Below are 23,584 nucleotides of genomic sequence, written 5' to 3' on the forward strand. Positions count from 1 at the left end.
TCTCTCTCTCTCTGTCTGTCTCTCCCTCCTCCTCTTCTTATCTCCCTCTCCTATCTTTTCTCTCTGTCTCTGCATTCTCTAACACTGCTCCTAGTTGAATCCTTCAGGACAAGCAGATTAAGCTTATTAATTCTTCCATATGACCATCTTTCCATTCTAGAAGATAGCTCATGTCCCCCAAAAGTCTTATCTTCTTGAGACCCACTATCACCAAGTCCTGTATGAATCATCATTTGACACAGTCTGGAGTGCCTTCACCCCCTCCGTTCTGCCTCTGGACACCACGCTCTTGCCAAGTGTGGCAGGATGAATTGAACTCTATCATCTGGATGTAGTTTGACAAAGATAGAACAGCTGAAAGTCAACTAATCAGTCAAATATTGAACACCTACTGTGTGCCAGGCACTGGGGATACAAAGACAAAAGGGAAGGTATCTATGACCTCCAGGAGCTCATCTTCAAACGGTGCACACACATATATACCCCTATACATTCATCCATCCACACACACAGAGCTTTGTATTATACATGTATATATGGCCTGTGTGTACAAATTACATAAAAGTAGACACAGGGTAACCTTGTTGGGCTGAAATGGGCAGAGGGTCATGGCCATCATGCCTCTCTTAAAATAGTCCAAAACAGAATTATTTATACTAATAAAAGCTAGTATTTATAGGACGCTTTAAAATTTGCAAAGCACTTTACAAGTAGGATTTCATTGGTCCCTCACAACTTTGCTGTTAATATCCCTATTTTTCAGATGGGGAAACTGAGGCAGACAGCTGCATGCACTAATGAGGGTCACCTGTCTAGTAAGGGTCTGAGGTCTTAACTGGAGTCTCAGCCTCCTGACTTCTGGCCCAGAGCTCTATGTATTGTGGAACTCCCTGGCTGCATTAGCTTCCGTATCACATTGTTTAAGTCAGTTTGAGCTGGGGGTCCCTTACAGTACTATTTCCTCCATTTTGCATGTTAGGAGCTGATTTAAAAAAAACATATGTGATCCTTTATCTCCATCACACAGAAGCACATCAAATCCAGCCCAATATTCAAGCCTTTCGGGAAGGTCTTTCTGGACACTCTGTTACCTGATGTCTCACGTCTCCTGACCATTCTTTTGTCATCTGAAAACTGGTGACCAAAAGAGCTGTGCCTTGGTCTCAGTCTTTCATTGAAATGTTCAATGTTCAAACACAATTCTTTCTATGGGAACGCCAGCCTACTATGTGCTTTGTGATCATGGCAAGTCTCCCTCACTTTCGAAGCCTCAGTTTCTCCACCTGTAAAGTGGAAATAATGCTTCTCTGACCTGTCCCTCAGAATGCCTTGAGAACCTTTAATCCAGATGTGAATGACTTGTATTTATGACTTCTAAGTCTAAGGGAAGATTTTCTTCAATATGTTTGGTGCCCTTGAGTTGTCACTGCTGAAAAATTCCTCTGTTACTGATCAAAGCTCTAATGATGAGCCTTTCTGTCCTTGGATTGATGCTGCATTGCTGTGACTGTTTTCAAAGCCTATGTAATGGTGGCAGGTAGAGCCTATGAGACCCCCTAGGCACCTTCCATCCACCATAGTGAGGTATTAGAGGAAAAATGGAAGGAGCAAAGGTGACAAAGGAATTGATTATTTCCACTGCTTGACAACCTAAAAGTCAGGCCAGCTGTGATGAACACATTGTTATTTCTTTTAACTCATCCACTTGCCCCAAGAGTAGCCACAACAATGAAGTCAACAGTGTGGATTGGCCATAAATGCTCCTTGGATTGGGCTGATGGCTATTTTTTCTATGTCCATGGAATGGGGCCACATGAAGGAAATGGCTCCCTTTAGTTTGAGGGTCCAGATCATGCTCTCTCCCATTCTTCCCAGCAGTTTTTGTCAGCTTTTTGATTTCTTCCAATCAGCACCAATCTCATACACTCAGGCTTGGGCCCTAATAGGAGGTGGGGGTCACTCTCTGCCTGACTCCAATGTCACTCATGACCCCTGGAATATACCACCAAAGTGGCAGTTTTCTTGCAATGGTGGGCTCTGCCGGTTTCCTTGTGTGTCTTGCCATGCCTCAGTCCACATTTGCTGTTCACTTATTAGAGTAAAATCAGCCTGCTGGTGGCACCACAGAGCAGGCAGAAGATGGTTAGCCCTTCACAACTGAATCTGTCTTCCTATTTCTTACAGTAAGCAAGTGGAATTCAAGTTGCTTGAACAGAGACAACTGGCAGCAAAGATATGCTCCCAGACCCATCCCTGCTCACATGCAGCTTCTGTGAAATCACAGAATCCCAAAGACGGAGAAGACCCCAGCAGCCATCTCCTTCATTTCATATCACAAAGAGAATTCCTTCTATGGCGTACCCAACAACTGTCCTTCTGGTCACTGATGAAGGAGGAAACCACAACAATCTAAGGTGATTCATCCTCCTTTAGAGCTGCTCAAATGTGAGGAAGTGTCTCCCCTTGGATCCGCCTCCATTTGTCTGCAATTCCCACCTTTTGCTCCTAATTACTCCTGGAGTCAAACAAAACAAGTCAAATTACTGTTCCAAGGAATAAAGGTTTTGAGAGGGCTCTCATGGACCAGGGTGGGCCTTCCTTTCTTCAGGCTAAATGTATCTATTTCCCTCAACCAGTCCTCAGATGTCCTGAACTCTAGGATCTGTTACACCAATGTTCTTTCTAAAACATGGCACCCAAAAATTGAACACAGTACCCTAGATGTGGTGTGACCAGGGTAGAATACAAAGGGCTTTCTTATTCCTGGAAACTCAAGTCTTAATATAGTCTGAGATCATGTAACCCAAGAACCCCTAAGACTGGATTCAGATGAACCAAGCTTGATCTAATTGGGTTAATTTTTTTCTCCTTACCCTCTCCTGAAGTTGTTTGAGGAAAACCTCTTACTAGATTCTATGAATAGTTCTTTCTAGACTTCCCCAAATTCTGGTGACACAACCTCCTGGTCACAGTCAATCACTCCAGGTCCCAAGTGCCAGCCAGAATCCCCTTTATTCCACTGCCAGGGAAATGAAAAAGATCTCACAGGGACACAGGAGACACATGGAGCTTTCAGTTTCCCATCATCTTCCTGCAGAGACCCTCTTCCCTGACTACCCCCACAAAGGTAATTAAACTAAGAGTTGCTATAGTGGCAGCATCCTGACAGTCTAGGAAAATTCCTTTCTCCCAGAGGGTCCTTATACACAGGGCCTTTCTTTCTGACTCTGCAGTTTAAACTTTCCTGGCAGGTAAACTTCGGGGGATAATAAACAAGAAGTCTCTCCATGGACCATTCAAGTAACTGATTGGTGGTGATAACCAAATAGGACATGGGACAGGAAGCATCCCATGCCCTGACTTCCTTCTTCAAAGAACAGGCCAGAGAGTGAGAGAAGGACCATTCTCTAGGGGAGAATGGGCTTGTATAGTTGTGGGAGCAAAGTTAGAAGGCATTTCATTTTTAGAGCCCAGTTCAAAATAGTAGAATTTTTGCAACAAAGTGGCCATTTCCCTCTTGGTGCTTAGGGCTCTGTGGGGCAAACATGCTGTCTTTGGTCACCTTTAGGTGAGTAAATTGTCATCAGGGTTGACCACATGGGGCAAGCCCACAAGCACATGGCACATGGATTGCCACATCTCCATCTGCACTAGCTTGACCACTGTAGTCCTGCTTCCCACCCTGGCTTGTGCCCCAGTTCTTTCTTTCTAGTTACTGGACAGTTTGCCTCATCTGTTCTGCTCTCACTTGGTTCTGCTCCTACTAAAATGGCTCTTAATGCTTCCCTACATCCTCGTCTTTCAGTTTGGCCACTCACTTTCAGGGCAGCCCCTCGACTGCCTAGGCCCACAGCTCTGGGGTCCTTTGTCTTCCCTCTCCTTCTCCCTTCATGCCTAGTTCAGCTGTAACCACCAGACTCTTCTCCCAGAGCAGCTTGGATTTACTACTTCCCTTCCATGTGAATTGATCAATATTGATCTTAGAACAGTTAAGCCTCAGTTCTTCCCAATAGAATGCTTTGTCATGGGGGAATTCAAAATTATGCAGAATTTTAGTGAATACTTTAGTCTATGGGAGTCTCCATGTGAGGACAACATAAGACAAATCAAGTTCTGGTAAACCTTAGGGGTTGTTTGATGGAGGGCATTATCTGGTCAATAAATCTTCCGAGAGGCAGCACTAGCTTACACATAAAAGAATTAGTCACTTTTGAGGGACAGAAACAAAGAAAGATAGAAATAGAAAGAGGTGGAGGCAGAAATGTAGAGATAGGGACAGAAATAAAAGAGACAGAGCTGCAGTCAAAGAGAAGAAATAAGATTGATTGAATTAATTGGGCAACAGGTTCTTGGAAATTCATCTTATAAGGTGTTTTCAGCAGGCAGAGTGATAGAAAAGGAAATGGATAAAAGGAAAAGGGGAGATGTTTTCTTTTAAAACAAGAAAGGAACAGTATTGATCCTCCCTCAAACACGAACACTTAAAAATGAATTAATAGGACAAAGAACAAGAGACTGAGGCACAACCTCCTTCCTTCAGCTCTTCCTCCTCTCAGAGATTGGGGGTCGACTTGTAGATTATTATTTGTTTGAATTTGTTAAATGATCCCCTTAAAGTACTTCCAATGACTTTTTTCTTTATTTCCTCTATATCCTCTAAATATTCAAACCAAATAAGAGCCCCCCAGTTCTTTTTCCTGCAGGCGTCTCTTCCCAGTTCTGCTTGTTCTGTCCCAGACTTGTACCTTCCCCTCCTTCCTGTATAAATCTGAGTTTCAGTGGGCCTCTCCATCTCCATGTGGAATACTATCAAGTAGCACTGGCTATAGCTGAAGGTAATCATGGGGCCCAAAGCATCCTGGTCAAGCTTTTCAGAGCTGCTACAGACCCAGCCCTGCCCCTCTTCTTTTGGCCCATGAAGAGGTTAAGCAACTCCTTTCTGGGTATGATGTAGTGGACATCTCTTTGGGAGATGGTTTAGACAAAGGGACACTGAGACCCCTTCCAAATCTTAAATTCTGTGACCCCATGAGGGGACTCACACCTTTTAGAAGGAACAATAAAATCATCCAGAAAGGCCAAAGGCTCCAGCATCTCCTTCTGTTCATGGCTCCTGTCAGAGAATACCAATCTCTGGGGAGAGGAGAAAGGAGGAAGAAAGGGAAGAGGAGGAGGAAGAAGGAGGGGGAGGAAAGGGGAGGAGGAAGAGGAGGAGGAAGAAGGAGGGGGAGGAAGAAGGAGGGGGAGGAAGAAGGAGGGGGAGGAAAGGGAAGGAGGAAGAGGAGGAGGAAGGAGGGGGAGGAAGAAGAGGAGGAGGAAGAGGAGGAGGAGGAAGAAGAGGAGGAGGAAGAAGAGGAGGAGGAGGAAGAAGGGGGAGGAAAGGGGAGGAGAAAGAGAGGAAAGAGAAGGTTTTGCCTCAGGCTCCTGTTCTTTGCCCTTTACATTCATTTTTAATATTTGTTTTTGAGGAGAGGAGTGATTTTGCCTCTTTTCTTTGTTTTTAAGACTGGAGTCAAAGGCTCCTTGCCCATCCTCCCTAGGGCAGCAGTGGCCTGAGCAAGGCTGAAATCCCCAGCCTTCCACTTCACTGGGTCTTAGTGTTCTAAAATACTTCTTGAGCCTCATAGAAGGGAGCTGTTCTGGGAGCTGGGGTGCTGGGTTGCTGATAACCAAGTGTGCGACCCCGAGCAAGTCAGCTGAGCTCTGAGGGGCTCAGGCTGGTCCCTCTCCCCTTGGGAGCTCGTGAGGTGCCCTGCAGTCCTCTCATGCTCCGGTGGCTTCTGTGCTCAGGGACACTGGCCTCATGTCGCACCTGGGGGCATAAGGCACAGATGAATCGAGGTGTTTGTCTGTACTGAACCCAGCCCTCCTGAAGCCAAGGTGCGGACTGTTCCATGTGACAGGAGGTAAAGGAGGGTGGAGAAGGTAAAAGTGCAGGAGGAAGGACTAGAAAGGCTTGAAAAGAGGCTTTAAAAAGGCCCCCGAAAAAAAGCCACCATGCCCAGCACCAACCCTGGGAGGGACATTGATGAGAGCGGCTTGATTGGTGAGCTTTAGAGTTTGCAAAGCACTTTGCCTACATTATTACCATTCCCATTTTACAGGAAAGTAAACGGAGGCTCAGAGGTTCAGTGGTTGGCCCATAGCCACAGAGCGAGTAAGTGCCAGAGGCAGGATGTGAGACAAGGAGATGCAGGGGAAGGAGTCAGACACGGTGGGACAAACCTCAGCTCCTCACTAACTGCCTTCTCTGGGCCTCGTTTTCTATGTCCATTAACAAGCAACAACAGAGAAGAGGCTACATCATCTGCTGCCCGAATATTCCAACAAGGGTAGAACTTATTGGGGGACCTTAAGTGATGGAGCAGGTGGGAAACCCACAGGCTGCATCCAGGCTGTCCCCAGCCCCAGGAAGGGCACGGCTCAGGCTGGGGCTGGTGGTCCCTGCTCTGGGCCTGCAGGTCAGGGTGGGGAGGGGGGTTATCTGGAGCTAGGTCTTGATATAGGCCTCCTGTAGAGCTCACAGGGGCAGGAGAAGGAGACAGGGAACAAACATCTTCATGGGGGCTGCTTGACATTCCTGTTACCCGGGAAACTGCCTCCTTGGCACAGGCATACACTCCCACAGTGCTGTGCCAGCCCCAGAGCTGGCATTCAGAGCCTGGGGAGCCATTAGGACAGAGGACGGGGCACACCTACATTTCCTGAGGGATGGGCAGGATGATGATGAGGTTGGGTGGGGCCAGAGTGGGAGAGAGCTGAGGCTGGACTATTTCAGGAGGTTTGACACTGATGCCAGTTGATGTATGAAAGCTGTTCATGCACTCTGACGGGTGGTACCAAGAACAGCTGCAGCCAGAGTCATGCACTGCCATCTGTGAGGTCCTGGTCTTTGTGGTGGGCTGGACCTTGCCTCATTCTGTGCCTGGGGGCCCTTCACTCTTCTCTCGGCACTGGTGCCTCATTCTGGGAAGCTGCTGGTCAGGGCACTTGGTCCTTCCCCTGTCATGAGTCCCTCCTCACAGTGATGGGAAAGCCTGGGCTTGGTGCAAGAAAGGGGGCAGTATGACTGCTGTCCCGGCTGCATCTGGACAGCTCTGAGAAAGGCCTGCCGATTACCTGGGCAGGAATGATTTTCTGAATATAATAAATAAGCAAAAATGGCCCTAGACAGTTGAGCTAGATATGAGCCAAACCTGACCCTAGGAGAGGAGGGACCTACTCCAGGCGGATGCTCTGGTGGAGGCAGGAGGCCTCTGGTCCCTGTGAAGTCTTTTCTCTCCCAAATTTCCCACTTCCGTGCAGCAGATCTTCTCCCTAGACTAAGGGTAGGGCCACAGGGTGCCAGACATTGGATCCCTGGTTCAGGAAGTCCAAGAGTGTGTGTCCATCCTAAGCCATGGTAGGGCAGGAGCCAAGAGGGAAGACTTTGAGGGGGAAGGAAGGAGTAGAACAGGAACTTTGCTTGTGTTGCTTTGAGACTAAGCAAGCGTGCCAAGTTACAGTGTAAGGGGACAGTTAAAGCCTCTCTTCATAAAGGAGCACATGAGGACAAAGATGCTGGGGAGGGACCTGGAAGCTGTCACTGAGCTCTTCTCCCTCACCCAGACAGTCAGGAGCACGTTGCTGTTATCTCTTCTCTCTCTTCCCAAAATGGGTTCCTCATAGACAGAAGTTGCCCCCTTGCAGTCTCACTAGGTCCTGACTCTTTGTTTCTCTGACATTTTTGATATTTTTTCTTGAAAAGTTTTGCAAAGAGGAAGATGGAAGAAGTTCACAAGGGTTTTAGCGATACAGCTGGTTTAGTGAAGCAACTTCCTGGGGTGATTTTGTGGCCGGAGTCACAGATTTAGACCCGGAGGCCGTGGGAGGTCACGAATTTGGCCATGTCCCTTCCCAGAGAGGAGAAAGACTCCACGTTCATGCAGCTTGCAAGCCACAGAGTGAGGAGGGTTCAACCTCGCTCTTGAGTCAGTCCCTGCCCTCCCCCCACCTGCAGCCCTAGGCTGCCCCTAGACTAGAGCTTAGGAGATCTGGCTTTCAGCTTCCCAAGGCTGCTGGTTGTGTGTCTGGGCTGCTGAGAGCACACAGATACTGCTACAGACACAGAGGTCTGCCCAGCAGGGGGCAGGGGGTTCTCTCTGACATACGGGTTCCATCCCTGTATTGGCACCAGGCACCCTGGAGAGCACCTGGGGCTAAACCACCTGGGAGCAGGAGATACAATGACCAATCGGAAAGAACTCTGGGCCAAGGCTACCCTGAGCATTTCCTGCCTTCTCTGCCACCACCACATCCTGCTGGCCACCAGATCCCATGCTAGAACGATCCACCAACTGACGAAGAAGATAGGTGAGGGAACAGACAGCTTTTCAAAGATTCCAGAGACTGAAGGAATTCATCAATATAGGGAAGATGATAAGTCCAATAAATCAAGAAGCAGTCTAATTGGAGTGTGGCCAAGCAGATAGAGGAAAAAGAGAAGAGACTAGTAAAGGGAGATGGAGAGAGAGACAGAGAGACAGAGAGACAGAGAGAGAGACAGAGAGACAGAGACAGAGAGACAGAGAGAGACATACAGAGAGATAGAGACAGAGAGATGGAGAGAGAGACAGACAGAGAGAGAGACAGAGAGAGAGAGAGAGAGAGAGAGAGAGAGAGAATGCTTTCGATTTCCATGGTCAGAGCATTTAAGCAAACAGGAATATGGGGGCTTCAACAAGACTCTATCTTTGTGTTTTCTTCTACAGACAGAGTGCTGCTTGTGACTTCTTGGACCTGATATCACTTCCCAGATATCCTCTCCTAAGACGGCAGCACTAGTGATGCCCAAGCCAAACTGCCAGATTTGCTGAGGACTAGAATGTCAGGTGCACCTAGTGGCTTTCATTCACAAACCCACAAATAATAAACATAATCATCTTCCAGACACATTCATTTTTCTGTCCTTGGGGCCTGGGACACAGTAGGTTCTTTGCAAAATGCTGGTTGGATTTTAATTTATCCTGACTCCTGACTCTTGGCTGCCTGTGTGGCCTCAGAATCTGCTAGGTACAAGTTTGTCAGTCTATAAATACCTAGGCCCGTTACTGCTGCTAATAATGACAATTATTCTCATAATCCTTGCATAACATTTCTCCTTCCTGGGTTCCTGTTTTTGCAAATGGAATAATTAGAATCCAAGTGAAAGCTGAGCTCAAGCATTTCCATAGAAACCCTTTCCTACTGCAGTGCTGCAAGCAGTGAGCCAAATCACCCCAGTCACGTGTCACTCACTGCTGCCAACAGGAAACACCCAATTCAATCTTTCTGAGACTTTCAAAGACTTTGTTCCTTTTTCAAGTAAACAGCCTGTACCCCCTAGTGAAAATGTGCCTCTTATGCACAGTTCCTTGGCCTCTCTCCCTCCCAAACTGCCTTTAGGAAGGATAGCTAGGTACGAGGTGACTGGTTTTTAAAAAATTAAAACAAGTGACCAAATGCGATGTTACGCAAGAAAAATGCTGATAGAATCCGATGACCCCATCTCTTGCCAACTCTTCTGACTCATCAGAAGGTAAATAAAAGGATATTGCAAAGCTGTGTTATGAAAGCCATCACCCTGGGGAGCTCAACTCAACCCACACCTGCCCCATGATCATCATTCTTTTGTATTCAAGGCCTGTCTCCACTGTCCTATAACCATACTGGTCAGCCTCCTTTTCTCAGTAAGCTAACCCGAAAATAAATAAACATTACAAAGTAGGGAGGGGTTGGGAATGGGAGAGAATTCCTAATTTCTGGGTTTCCTAAGCAGACCAATGGACAGAAAAGAAATTTAAAGTGACTAACAACAGCAATGATGACGCTTCTCTAGCATTTTACATATTGCCTAATTTCAGCCTCACTCAGATCCTGTCATGTAAGCGCTAGAATTACCTTGGATTTTAGAAATGAGCAAACTGAAGCAGGGTCACTCAGGGTCACACAGCTACCAAATGTCAGAGGCAGGATTCCAGCTCAAGCTTTCCCAGTTCCAAGTCTGGCATTCTTACAGGGTGTCAGGTGAAGCCCTTTGGGTTGCATTGGTACTGAACCTCTGAAGCTAAGGTAAAAGTTGGGATTTCATAGGCATGGGGTCTTGAGTGTGCCAATGATATCTTGGTGACTCCATTAAGAAGCACCTATGAGAAGCCAGTGAGAAGGGTTGTTCCTACAGAGGCCCCAGATGTTGGCAATGGTTTATTATCATCTCTCTGTGGAGACAGACAAGCAGATGTGAGGTCACCTACTGTGGAGGCCACCCTCTGCACCATGAGGAGTGATGAGAGATAGCTTCTGTTTTCTTGCCCCCTGGGACTGATTGTGAAGGGATGAATCACTGTAGAGGTTGTCTCAAAAGGTTGCCTCATGGCTCATGAAGTGAGAAGTTCTCCCTGACTTGGCCACCAATTCTCCTAGAGTCAGACCTTGCCCACCCTTATCTAGGGTAGAAAAGACCTTCCCAGAAGCCTATGATCAAGCATATCCTTTAGTGGATGGTCAGAGGGCATGCATTTCCTTTCCTATAGAGCCCAACTCCATGGGAAGGACCTCAGGCTAATGCCTTGATACAAATGAATAAATAAGCCCAACAGGGTTGGGTCTATATTAACAAAGTAGATTCATTCTTCTCTCCACATCTAGAGTAATGTGCTTTCTTTGTAGGAGCTCCAAAGTGGGGGTCATTCGTCACCGATCTGGTCCCCGCTCACCCCATCAACTGCTTAGTACACATTTCCACCTCTGACAATCCAGTCTAGTCCTAAAGCATCAGTTCAAAGCCCCCCCCTCTAGGAAACCTCCTTCTATTCCTTCTCTTTCCCTTCGCCTCTAAGTTCTTAGAGCACTTTGCTCATTTGTCTCCCATGTCATCATTCCCAGTCTGTCTCAGATTGTGCTGACTTTTGTACCTTCCTTATCTCCCCACTAGACTCAAAGTTGTTTGAAGACAAGAAATATGCCCATACATCTCTTCATCCCTCAAAGGAGCCAGGAATGGCACAATGCATGAATATGGAACATGCTCAGCAAATGCTTGATGGACTGACATGAATCCAATGCCAAGACCCCTCGGGGCCCCTTCCTCATTCCCTGTCCCTGTCCAAAGCAGTTGAGCAGGTATCGCTTGGAGAGACACCAGCTGCCTAGTGCCTTCAGACCCGCATGCTAGGCAGATCTTGGCACCAGCTGAGTCTTCAAGCTTCTTCATACTTCAAAGGCCATCTGGTCCAATCTATAGACAACCAGGACTCTCAAGTACAAAATCCTTTCTCCTCCCCCCACCAGATGGTTTCCATGTGTGAAAGGGGAGTGATTGCCATGGCAGCTCACTCCAGTCTGGATCACTCATGTTGTTAAGAAATTGTTTCTAAACTCAATCCTCAACTCGTCAATTTTCAGCTTGGACCCTTTGCTCCTAGATCTGGGGCCAAGGAGAGCAGCATTATTCTTTTATGTGACAGCCCTTCATATATTGTAGCTCTTCCGTATTTTAAGCATACTTTATCCCTTGGTCAGATCTTTATGTGGCAGGACCACAAGACCCTCCTCATCCTGGCTGCAGCCTTCTGGACACATACTGTAGAAATGTCTTTTCTATGAGAACTAAACTCAATGATCCAACAGAGATTTAACCCAGAGAGAGGACAGTAGAACTTTCCCAAACCGAAGCCTGGAAATCCACCTCTCTTGTTCTTATCCAAACCAATTTTGTGATAATGAGGTTGAATTCTTTATGAAAATCAGAATCTTTGACCTTTCTCTCTTCCTCTTCCTTTCTACGTTGCCTGTCAGAACAGACTGACAACAGTTCAGTCACCAATGCCATGCTTTCTTTCTGTCCCTGAGGCTATCCAAAGTGGCTTGAGTCCATCAGGGAAGCTAAGGGTTTTCTTACTATTTCTACAATTCTCTTGGCTATAAATTCCCTATTAGCCATTTCTGTCCCACAATTTGCAGTTCAGAGATTTTGACAGAAAGCACAGAAGCAAAATAAAAGTTGTCTCCCCTGCTTCATCTCCAGGGCTTAGTATAATGTCTGGAAAACAATAGGTACTTAATTAGTGCTCATTGACTGAATGCCAATGTCATCCCAGCCAGTGGCAGAGTGGCAGCAGCCCTTGCCTCTTGATCCTCATTCTGTTTCAGTCCTATCACCTCGCTCGCTCTCTCTTACTACAAACAAGTTTCTGTTCACTTTTATTGGTAGCCTTCTCGCTGTAGGATTTCTAACATCTGATACCTTCGCTTGTTTTGCTGTCTCTTTTCCTGGATAGCATCCCCTGTGAATTTCTGGACATATTTGCTTCTTCCTACACTATAGATATTCCATTTTTTCTCATTTTGGTCCAGAAATATCAATCCTGCTCCCAGACATCACCTTCTTAAGTAGTCATGCCCTTCCTACGCCTCTTTCCTTTTAAAGCTTCTGACTCAGCTGAAAACACCATTGGCAACAACTCCATCTCTGACCCTCTGGTTTTCATCTTCTTTCCCATGGCTTCCTGACTATTTGAAGGACTTTCCAGATTCCTCACAGCCATCTCTTTCATGCCCATGAGAATCACTATAAGTGGGGAGTGAACATCAGCTTGAACAAAACTTGGGAGATACTCTGTTAGATTCTGTATCCACCACCATGGGACCACAGGCCTCTCTACTGTTATAGTTGCTTCAGACACTTGCTTCCTGAGCATCCCATGGCAGCAAATCACCACCTACAGTCTTACATTTCTTTGTACCTCTCACCCAAGGTCCCCATTCCTTGAAGGACATTCACCAAATCCTGTCAATTCCAATTCCCCCCCCCCCCATCCCCATTTTACCTCTTGATCTCTCATCTTCTCTTCATTCTTACTTTCACAGCCTTTGTTTGGGCCCTTGTTTCTTTGATTATTCTAATAGTATCCTGGGTTATCTTGCTGGCTTTAGCCTTTCCCCTTTTTAAGATAACCTTCTTCACCTCTGTACCCTTCCCTTGACTGTAGGATCAAATATCTATAAGAGGAAGGGACCTTAGATACTGTGTATTCAAACCTCTTCATTTGATAGGAGAGGAAACTGAGAACCAGAGAGGTTAAGTTACTTGCTTAAGGTCACTATGTCCAAAAGTCAGGATTTTTCTCCAAGTCTTCAACTCCAGATCCAACCCATTTGTGATTTCCCATTGGCCCATGCTGCCATCTTCATATACAAATGTAATGGGAATGAAAGCTAACATAATGATAGCCTAAGAGAGACCCTGGGAGCTCTGAGATACTAAAATAATGAAAACTCTCCAAATACCAATTTGGTCCTCTATAGTAGCTATTGAAAACCAAGGGTAAGAATTCAGTGCCCAGGATGAAAACCGTGGATATGTGGTGAATGGCAATGAATATTATCATCAGTGAAGTCATCAGGCTTCCAAAGTAGCTGTGTGACGATGAGTTAAAATTAGCTAGGTAAAGATTAGTGCTCAATTCTAATAATAATAATAATAATGACAGTTTTAAACATTCAATGAAAAGTGAGTCAAACATGGAGCCTGACATTAACAGCGTGCTTCAAAGCATTGTTTACTGCAGTTTGGAGACAGGAAGGAGAGAGTGGGCAGGAGTGTGCTGAATGAGCTCCAATGAGTGCAGCCAAAGTGGAACTGGTGTTGGCCATAGGGGAATGTTGGAGATTGCCTCTTCATGGTTTTGATCTCAAGTATAATTTGAAACCTTAAACCTATCTGTGGAAAGTGAAGCAAGTTGTGTTCTACCTCCCCTCCAACCCCCCAGCTCCAAACAGATTACTCAGAGATGCTGACATTGGTAAAGAAAAACAAAAGGTGAGAGGCATGCTGGGAGTCCATCCCTTCCCAAGTGATTATTTGTTTTTTCAGGCAAGTCTTCTCTAGGTGAGCTCTAGGTCCCTTCCATTTTAATGCTCTAATACTGGGAGGGGCCCATGACCCATTAAGCTTGACATTTAGTTTGGACTATCAGCTTTTAAACATTAGCTACAGGAAGAAATTGAGCATACTTCAATACCCTTACTCTCATGACTGCCATAGCAAAACAGCTGGTGCTGGATCAAGTTTCAACCTCTCAAAGTTCCAGGTGGGAGCATTTCACATACTAAGTGCATACTGGAAGATTTTCCCAATACTATCTAACATCCCCATCCCCCCATCCCCCCCCCCCCCCCTTTTGTGTTTCTGTCTGGCCATGTTTCTCTATCAACTCTACCTCTATCTATTTAGAGACTTCCTCAGGTTTCTCATATATGAAAAACAATCTGTTGAGACATCAAGTAACTATAACTGCTTCTCTTCTCCTGAAAATAACCAGACTCTTCTGGAAGGTGATTAAATCCTGGGAAACTTATTGTTAGCCACTCATGCATGACAAAGCTAAGCTTGGTGGCCAGGTGTGTACAGGCCACTATTCTTATTTCAGCCACTTAAATTCTGGGTCAGATTCATTTGCATGCTGAGCCTGAGAGTATCCTGGGGATTTTTAACCCTAAGTCAGCTATGTGAAGCAAAGGCCTGTGATGCACATTTTCCTCATATTGTACTCTTAGATCCAGCTCAAGGTGCATCTCTTATGTGAAGCCTTTCCTGATTTCCCAGATACTAAAATCTTCCCCACCCAATTCATTTATATTTATTTTGTGTGCATTTATATATGTAAGCAAGGTATTTTCTGCAATAGAATGTAATGTTCTTGAGATCAGGAATTGGTTCACTTTTCTCCTTGTATCCCCAGAGGTCAGCATATGGTCTGGCACATAGTAAGAGCTAAAGAAATTTGTTGATTGATTTACACTGGTTCAGTAACAAATAAATTAAAGTAAAAGTAAAAAGATGGTACCTTTCTGACTCTTCTTCAATTGCCTCCATAGCTGGGCATGGTAGCTTATAGCTTCCACATATGACTAGAGTTATTAATATGCCCTTGCGAGAAAGAGCCTTCCTAGTCACTACAATTTATTAGAAAGGAAATGAGACAGCCAGTAGATGATCCTGAGGACTCCAGAAAAGTTATTTATACCCATCAATCCACTTTGTTATCACCTGTGTTCCCTTCAGACCTTGGTAACTAGGCTTCTTTCTCACCATTTGAATGGAACTCCTCCCTTGAGGATCAGTGATGTCAGATTGAGTAGGCTTTTCTATGTCCTTGTGTTCATTTTCCTCTCTGTAGCATTTTTTGCTTCTTACTGCCACCATGTTCTTGCTACTCTCTCCCATTTTAACTCCCAAGTTACTTCAGTCTTTTTGTTCTCTCTGACTTCTCTGTCCAATCATTCTTTTTTTCTCTTCAGGTTGTCTCTTCTTTTCAAACTCTTACTGTATGCATCCCCCCCCAAAGACTTATCTTTCTTTGTCTTTTTTTCCACTGTCATCATTTTAGCTCTATGTGGAAAACTCCCCAAATGTATATTTCCAGACCTCATGTTTTTCCTCTCCTCCAGACTAACATTTCCAACTACCTTTGATATAACTTCATGCAGAAGTTAATGAGGATCTCAAAGCCAACATGAATTACTCTTCTAGGGAACATTTCCAACACATGGTTATTGAAAGTTTTCTAGAATATTTCCAGTGACAGGGAATTCTCTATCCACCAAGGCAAACCATTCAATTTTCAGATTATTCTAATTGTTAGGAAGATTTTATTAAGTTTTTCATTTTTTTTCTGAAATCAAGTATAAATCTGCCTCTTTGTAATTTCCACCCAGCTGGACCAAGAATACAGTGTTCAATTTCTTTCATTTGCTAAGTTCTTGGCTTGTAGTCTCTTACTGCATCTTTTCAACAATTCTGTGAATTATGTACAGTCATTAACCCCATTTTACAGATGAGGGAACTGAGACTTTGAATGTTATGTAACTTGCCCATGCGCATGCAGTCTGAGGAATGATTTGAACCCAGTTCTCCATGACTCTTATAACAGTAAATTATAATGGGTTGCCCTCTCCGTCTTCAAATCAAGCTCTATTTACTTCACTGAACATGAATTTTCTCCCTACCATAGAATAGAAAGCCCAGAGGCCTGGCTACTTCCTTTTCATCACCAGCCCCAAATTATGTCAGTTAATAAGTAGGCGTCTTGATGACCTGAGGACACTCCCCTCTCCCAGGTGATCCTTGGCTCGTGGCATTGTCCAGCATCTCGTGAATGAGCATTTTCTTGTACATTTCAAGTGGTTCCAGACCCTTTGGGGGGGCTTGTGATGTTTGTGCTGAGTTTACAGATCACTGGGGTCAGGTAGCGACAGGACACCCCAAGCATCTCTCAGTGTTGACTCCTAGCACTGGGCTATGATCTCAGAGGGAGAGCGGATGCTTTCTGTCCGTAGCCACCAGAGACAAGGCCATGTCTATAGACTCCTGCATTCTGCCATGCATATAGCTAGCTGATAGGGAGTCAGTGGCTTTCTGGGCTTCATGACATGTTCATTGTGAGAGGCAGCTTACTATAGTGAATGGAAGGATGGACCTGGAGCTAAGAAGCCTGGGTTCAGGTCACACTAAGCTGTGTCACACTGAGCCTCTCTGAGCCTCAGTTTCCTCATCTGAAGCAGCATCATGATGATACTCACAGCACTTACCTCCCAGGGTTGTTTAGAGGCCATTTAATTTTTACTGTGCTCTGGGCTCATAGTAAAGGTCATCAGAGAAGAACAGGCTGAAGTGGGGCGGGGTTCAGTGATGGGTAATAGTACACTGGCTTCCTGATTCCAGCCTGAGTGTAATGGGCAGGACAAACAGCCCACACTCCTTGGTCTGCAGTGCCACTCGGTCCCGAGGGCTGAGAGCATCATGGTCTGCCATCTTTGGCCATGTAGGCAGCTGGAAAGAAGCACAGCTCATCATCCACAGGTTGGCATCTTCTGTTGTCTGTGTAAGGAAATCCAGAGGGAAGGCCACAGCAGGGAAAGAGACCGGTTCACTGTGAGACCTGCTACTCACTCTCTAACAGTGTAACGGCCCCCCTTCCCGCTGCACAATTGCTCATGGCAAGGGTCTGGTCCAGTCGGATGCTGGCTAGCTTGCTGGCTAAAGAGCAAATGAAGTCCTGGGATCACCTCATCAGTGGCCACAGACTGTAGCTTTGGAGAAGGATGTCAGCTCTGGACGAAAGGCAACATTTTCACCTGGTTTGGGGTCATTTCTTGGGTGACAGGAGACACAGCTAGACCTGTCTCTGTCTCTATCTCTGTTTCTGTTGCCTTAGAAGATATGGAAACTCTTTTCCAGGAAAGTGCTGACACCATTTTTGCTTGAGAGGTTGTGGAGTAGAGGGTGTACTTACTGGCTTAAACAGGAATGACAGGGGCTTCCAAAAGAGCAGAGTATCCTAACCTGTCCCTCATGCTGTTTTTGAGGCTAACACAGGCCTTGGCACAACACCCCAACTGACCCACAAAACCCTGGTGTCCAAAGGCCAGTTGGGAAACACTGGGAAAAAGTTAGTGTCAGCCCCCTGTGAAAGGAAATCAGGCGCAGGTACCTGTTTGCTGGGCAGCTGGCGGTGGCATCTGGGGACTTCTCTGGGCACTGTACTGGACTGAGGCCATGGGCCGGTACTGCTGAGGTGATGAGGTAGGGAGATGACCAGATGGGTAATAGTACACTGGCATCTGCTGCAGGGGAGAAGGGCAAGAGAGCCCCAGATGGGCATGAGTGCACTGTGCTCCGAAGGGGGAAATCCCTTCTCCCTCCCTCAGGGCACCTCAGCCAAGCTTCTAGGCAGAACTGAGGCTCGTCTTTGACTCTTGCCTCTCCCTCCCTCTCAGACTCAGTCATCACCAGGTGCTGCCTGTCCAACATCTGGGCTCTCGCTTCTGGTCCTACCAACACTGTCCCACAATAGCCCCTCATTAGGACCAGCCTCATTCCAGCTGGGGACTTTCTCTAGTTTAACAATGCCCTTCCTATCGTGTGATGCCCAGAGCAGAAAATACTGCTTCAAAGGTGTCCTGACCAGGGCTGGGTCCCCAAGGACTGGACCTTCTTAATGTGATCTAGAATCACAGAGGCTTTCTGGACATATGGCACTGCAGAAACCATAAGGGAGACCTTCATGTTCTAAATGCATGAGATCATATATGTGACCCTATATGAAAACCTTGACACTTAGTCTGTGTACTGGAAGCTCATACCCTAGTCTGTCCAGAATCTCTGACTGTTGACTGCCCTTCCATGTGGCAGCTTTGGGGCCACTTTCCTATTTGATGAGTAGGCATTTATGCCTTTAGCCAAAACATAGAGATATAGTCTGAGGTCAAGTGCAGTTAGCTGGGGAATTCTACTGGACACATCCTTCTGGGCCTTAAACCACCAGTGACTGCTCTTCAGGTCTGGTCACTTTCAACGAGCTTCAAATCCACCTACATGCCCTAATGTCTAGCTTGATACCTCCCTTCATGTACATAAGAAGAGCCTGAAACACTTTGTCAAGTGAACTTTTGGCTAAACATCTGGAAAGATGTGCACCTCAAACCCCTTATCCCAGTGAGACAGGAGCTGGTCACCTTGAGGCATGAAGCTGTCCCCAGACACATGACATGTGACCGCCAAGGGCAGCATGTCATGTTTCCATGTTAGCTTATTACTGGCTTATAGTGCTGAAAAACAATTGCTTGACAAAGAAAATAGATTAAGTTTGATTAGGGGAGGGAGAGGACAGCCGAGCTGAGAGTCAAAGTGTGCACACAAAGTTGGGCTCTCATTTTACCTCAAACAAATGATCATCCTTTTTGAATATCCATTCAGTTTTAGCCCCAGCCCAACTGTGCCTGGCAAATAATAGGTGCTTCATCAATGCTTGGTTGTTTCTTGCCTTCAGCTACTTATGCCTGCCTCCATTGGCCCAGTCCGCCTCAGCCCCTCCCATCCCACATGTGGAAAAGGGATGAGTCAGAAGCAGCGAACATCTCTTTTATTGATGTCCTCTGCTCTTTGGGACAAGAACATGTATTTACATGTCCATAGAATCCTAGAACCTCATATCCAGAAGAGGAATTCGAAGTCATCTACTCTAGCCCACCCAGTGCTTATGTGGTCTACTTGAATACCTACAGTGCCAGAGGACTCATTACAATTCAGGGGCATTTAGCCCTTCTGGCTTTTGGACAATGCTGATTGGAGTCATCCCATCCCTGGACCATATGTACATAGGAGAAACAAAAGACTTAGTTTGTCTCCAGGAGCACAAGTGGTCATGGGAGATGACCAGAGAGGTCACCTGAGCATCTTCACCTGTTGCCCTCCTGTAAGTCTATAGATGGACCATTTGCTTGGAGCTGGCTGTTCCTTTCTCCCCAATCCCACCATACACTTTCATCAATTCCTTTGTTTGCTACAGGGCTGTGTAGCTTCCAAGCCCCAGCAGGGAATGTTTTGTAATCCAGAGGGACTGCGGACTTCTCTCTATCCTCTTATTCCTCTCCCTGCCCTTAGCTCTTGCTGCTTCCCAAAGATTGATCACGACACTAGGGATTTTGCAGGACATTTGCTTCCTCAACACAAGACACTGCAATGTCTTCATTGAGCAGTCTTCTATTTCTTCCCCATGGGTGTAGTACTTTGTGTTGTATTCTGTCATATTTTGCCTCGGACAGTAGAACCAGGTAATAACTGTGGGATGATATTTAGGCTGAAGAGCAATGGGACCATCTGATACCAAAGAGATGCCTTCAAGACTTTTGACACATGAGGTTGATGATTTGTGTATTGATGCAGCTCTTTCCCAGAAACACTAGAGCTCTGAGTAGGAGGAGCAGGCCTCCCTCTCTAATCAAATTCGAGAGAAGGAAAAAGCAGTGTGGGTCATAGGAGTGAACTATTGTCATGCGAGTCCTCCCTCAGAAGACAACCAGCAATGGTTTGCGGTTTCCCTCAGTGTTGCAGTGGTTTGTGTCTTGGAAACATAATTTATTCATGACCTGAGTCCAGCGACAAGAGGAGACTGAAGCGGCACTCTGAATTCTGAATAGCCCAGGCAAGACAGGGCTTCCTAATGAGGCTGGACTTTGGGCATCTGTGTGCAAAGCCAGAAATTTCATTTGCCCACTTTGCTTCCTGACAGTAATCACCCATGCCATCCTGCTCAGGCCCCCAGGAGAGGGCTGTGGGTATCTGGCAGTGAGCAGTAAAACACCTTCCATCTTGGAGGAGACAGTAAAAATCACTGATCTGTGCTGTCTTACAAGTTTGGGCCAATTAAGGATGATGAACAGCACCCAGGGCAGCCCACAGGAGTGATGGGACACTGGATGTTCACTTCTCTTCCTCCTCCTTATTTGGAGGCAAGACAGTCTGGAGAGGTGGCCTTGGGTGGCACAAAGGGTCCATCTCCCTAGAGCTGGGGGCAGAAGGCTCAAACCTGAGAGCCTTCTCTAAGATCACAGCCCAACTGCCCCAGAGAAGCAGCTCTTACAGGCAGCCTAATCCCCTTGAGCTGTCCTGCTCTTCTTCTCCTTTGCCTCAGGCAGCCTGGACTCTGGCATGGGGCCCCTCTTGGATGAACAACAGGAAGTGGCTAAATATAATGATCATTTATTATTCACTATTTAGTAACTGAATGACCATCCACTGCTCAGCCTTTTCTACAGTTTTGCAGAGTGGGTTCGAGCAGCACTATACCCCTGACTGTCATAGAAAGGACATGACACCCACATGGAGGTGAGAATGAAAATAGTTTGGGCGGGGCATGTGCAAATCAGTGTGGCAGCCAAGCCCACTCAGGCTGGACCTAAGCGTGCAGCTGTGCAGCTGAGTGTACCTACCTGCGCAGGGGTAGCCTGCTGGATGAACCCCTGGGGTGCTGGGGAAGGCTGGAGAACTTGCTGAGAGAGGGGAGGCCCTGAGCCTGAGAAGCCTCCAGGAGGAAGCTGCTGACTTGTGGAGGGGGTGAGGACATAGCCTGGCTGCTGGCCTGGCTGCTGCAGGAGGGGCTGGGGGTAGATGGGTCCAGGTGGAGGGTCAGGGGCGTCTCCTGATGACTGTCGGCTCAGGCTCATTTGGCTGAACGGTGTGGCCATGTCATCTCTCTGTGAGTCAGAAAGCAAAGAGGAAGCCAGTCAAAGAGACTTAGGGGCATTCTGCCTAACAATGGATGGGAGAGTGGCAGCGCCAAGTAGAGGATCAGAGCCCCAGATTCTAGGTCAAGAGAAAGTGTTAGGGAATGAGGTGAAGAAGAGAGAAGAAATTCATGGAGAAGGGGTCTGGGGGCCTTAGAATGGCTCCCCTTCTCCCTGGGCCTTTAGGCAACTCTGAGCTGGCATCATGCAGCCCTGGGTGCCAGGCCTGGGCAGACACAAGGCCCAGAGGCATTTAGGGATTTGCTCCAATTCACAGGGCCAGTGGAGCCAATATACACCTTTCCCAACATTCTTCTCAATGGGACTCTGGTCCAGGAATAAATCAGATATTTGGGTTCTTGCTCAGTGGACCCATTCCCTGCCCCCAAGCTCATTAGCAGGGAAATTGGGGCACAAGTTTTCAGAACTATCCTCAGAAGCATCAACCAGTGCTCCACACACACCTGCCCTTCTGTCTGGACTGCTGAGTCAGTAAAAGCCTGCACCCCCTTCAGGAGTTGGGGGTTACGATGGGGGGAAACAAAGGCATTAATATCCCCCTTCCACCCTCACCAGTGAGGAACTGTTGTGTTTATTAGACCAGCCAGAAACTGAGGCACACACACACACACACACACACACACACACACACACACACTTCTCTGTGCTTCTCCACACACTCTTCGAAGTCCATCAGCGCAGCCTGGTCCGCGCTCCAGAGCACGCCAAATGAGTCCAACATGCAGACATCATACCTGCACAGGAAACTGCTGCCCAGGAGACACAGACAGGAGATGCTGGGGAGGGTAGGAGACAGTGGGATACTGTCCTGATTGTGAAGGAGGCTGCAGAGCCTGCAGAGGCTAGGGGAGAAACAAAGCCCCAGGTCAGGTCTCCTCCACTGAGGTCTGGGGCACACAAGGGCCAGATGCACTTGGCTCTCTTTCTTCCCTTTCTCCATCCCTCTCTCACACTGAGGAGTCTGCCTGTGACAGGATGGGGACAGGGAGGGACCCCACAGGAAGGCTGACCTGTTTGTCAAGGGAGAGGGCACCTTCTCCTCATGTTGTAGCAGGCATGCTGGGGGGCACTTTTACAACCGCAGGAGTCAGTTGTTTGTGATAGAGGGGGATGAGGGGCTAGGACTGGTTTTCTTCCTCAAGTGGATTTTCTTGACCTCTCCTGGCTTCAATCTTAGGGCAGAAATGAGGAAAGTAGAGAGAAAACATGGATGCTCTCATTGGCTCCTTGTCCCTGCCTGATGACCAGCTTGGGGAAGCTGGATGGAGGGATGAAGCAGGAGATACATTTGCCAGCCTCAGCCTGGAATTGGACTTGCTGCCATTCTGAGTCCAGAAGGATTGGTTTGGAAGGCAGCCTTTTCCTCTGCACCCACACCATGACAATGATGACCTATGGCCATGGCTACTCAGGCTTGGTCACATCAGGGACACTGCAGACAACTCTTCTAGCCAGTGGAAGAGACATCCCTCCCATGTCCCATTCTCCCCACACAGCTGCCAACAGGAACAGGTGCTTTTAGTCACCAAGAATGCCAAGGACTATCACAGGGATAGGCTGCTTTTGCTTGCCTTGGCCCCAGAGAGCAGAATTAGAAGTCATGGGTGAAACTAGAAAGGTGGAAGCTTTACGCTCAAAGTTGGGAGCACCAAGTAAACTTGGTAAAAATGAGAGATGTCTCAGCCTGGAATGGACGGCATTGAGAGCAGATGGCAGCTCTACCTCCAAGCAGGGCTTTGGGTGGAGGTTAAGCAGCCCTTGTTGGGGTGATAGAGATGGGGGGGCGTTTTGCACCATGTCTTTTGGGGCCCTCCCAACCCTGACATGCTGTGACTGAAAAGGGAAAGGCTCAAAGATGTGGGCCATGCTGGAAAAGCTTGGAATGCTAGGAATTCCTTCCAGCAGGCACCATGGCTGAAGTAGTAGTATTTTTATAGTAGACTATGAATGGTGGATGAAGTGATACACACAGAGAAATATGGAATCTCAGACTTAGAAGGGGGCTCAGAGGCCACTGAGTCCAACTGATGGAACTGTGGCCCAGGTAGAAGGGACTTGTCCAAGGTCACACAAATAGGAAGTAAAGAAGGCAGGATTTCAACCCAAACGCCTGACTCTTGATGCTGTAACAGTCCACCCCCCCATGTGTCTGCTACAGTATGAAGAGAAGGTCACCTACCCCTTGACAAAGAGGCCAGACTTCCTGTGAGGTCCCTCCTTCTCTGCATTCTGCCCCAGCTAGTCCGGTTAATCCAGCTTCCCCTACCTGTGTAACAAGATGGGTGGCCATCTGCTGCTGAGGTGGCTGCACCTGCTGCGGAGCCTGGGGGGAGGGCTGCTGCTGTGCCTGGCCCCCCATTGGGCTCCTCATGGGCTGCTGGCTGCTTGGGGGATTGTAGATGGCTGGGGTCCCATCAGGATTCACGAATGGTTGGCCTGAAACAGAAGAGGGGGCAATCTGAGGATGGGCGCTTACTCC

General features: G+C 47.1%; 1 protein-coding gene across 1 annotated transcript in view; it reads right to left on the minus strand.

Annotated features, from left to right (window-relative positions):
- LOC138158290 (cAMP-regulated phosphoprotein 21-like) overlaps positions 1-23,584 on the minus strand; it is a 69,258-nt gene that overhangs the window by 20,897 nt on the left and 24,777 nt on the right. The window contains exons 6-9 of the mRNA XM_069084447.1: positions 23,372-23,541; positions 21,840-21,947; positions 20,791-21,054; positions 17,511-17,643 (exon numbers count right to left, since the gene is read on the minus strand). Of these exons, the coding sequence (XP_068940548.1) occupies positions 17,511-17,643; positions 20,791-21,054; positions 21,840-21,947; positions 23,372-23,541 (675 nt within the window). The remainder of the gene's footprint in view (positions 1-17,510; positions 17,644-20,790; positions 21,055-21,839; positions 21,948-23,371; positions 23,542-23,584) is intronic.

Source organism: Petaurus breviceps, unplaced genomic scaffold, assembly GCF_028583685.1.
Source record: "Petaurus breviceps papuanus isolate PSGF00001 unplaced genomic scaffold, PetGlider_PUasm1.0 174, whole genome shotgun sequence".
In the NCBI taxonomy this organism is placed as follows: Eukaryota; Metazoa; Chordata; class Mammalia; order Diprotodontia; family Petauridae; genus Petaurus; species Petaurus breviceps.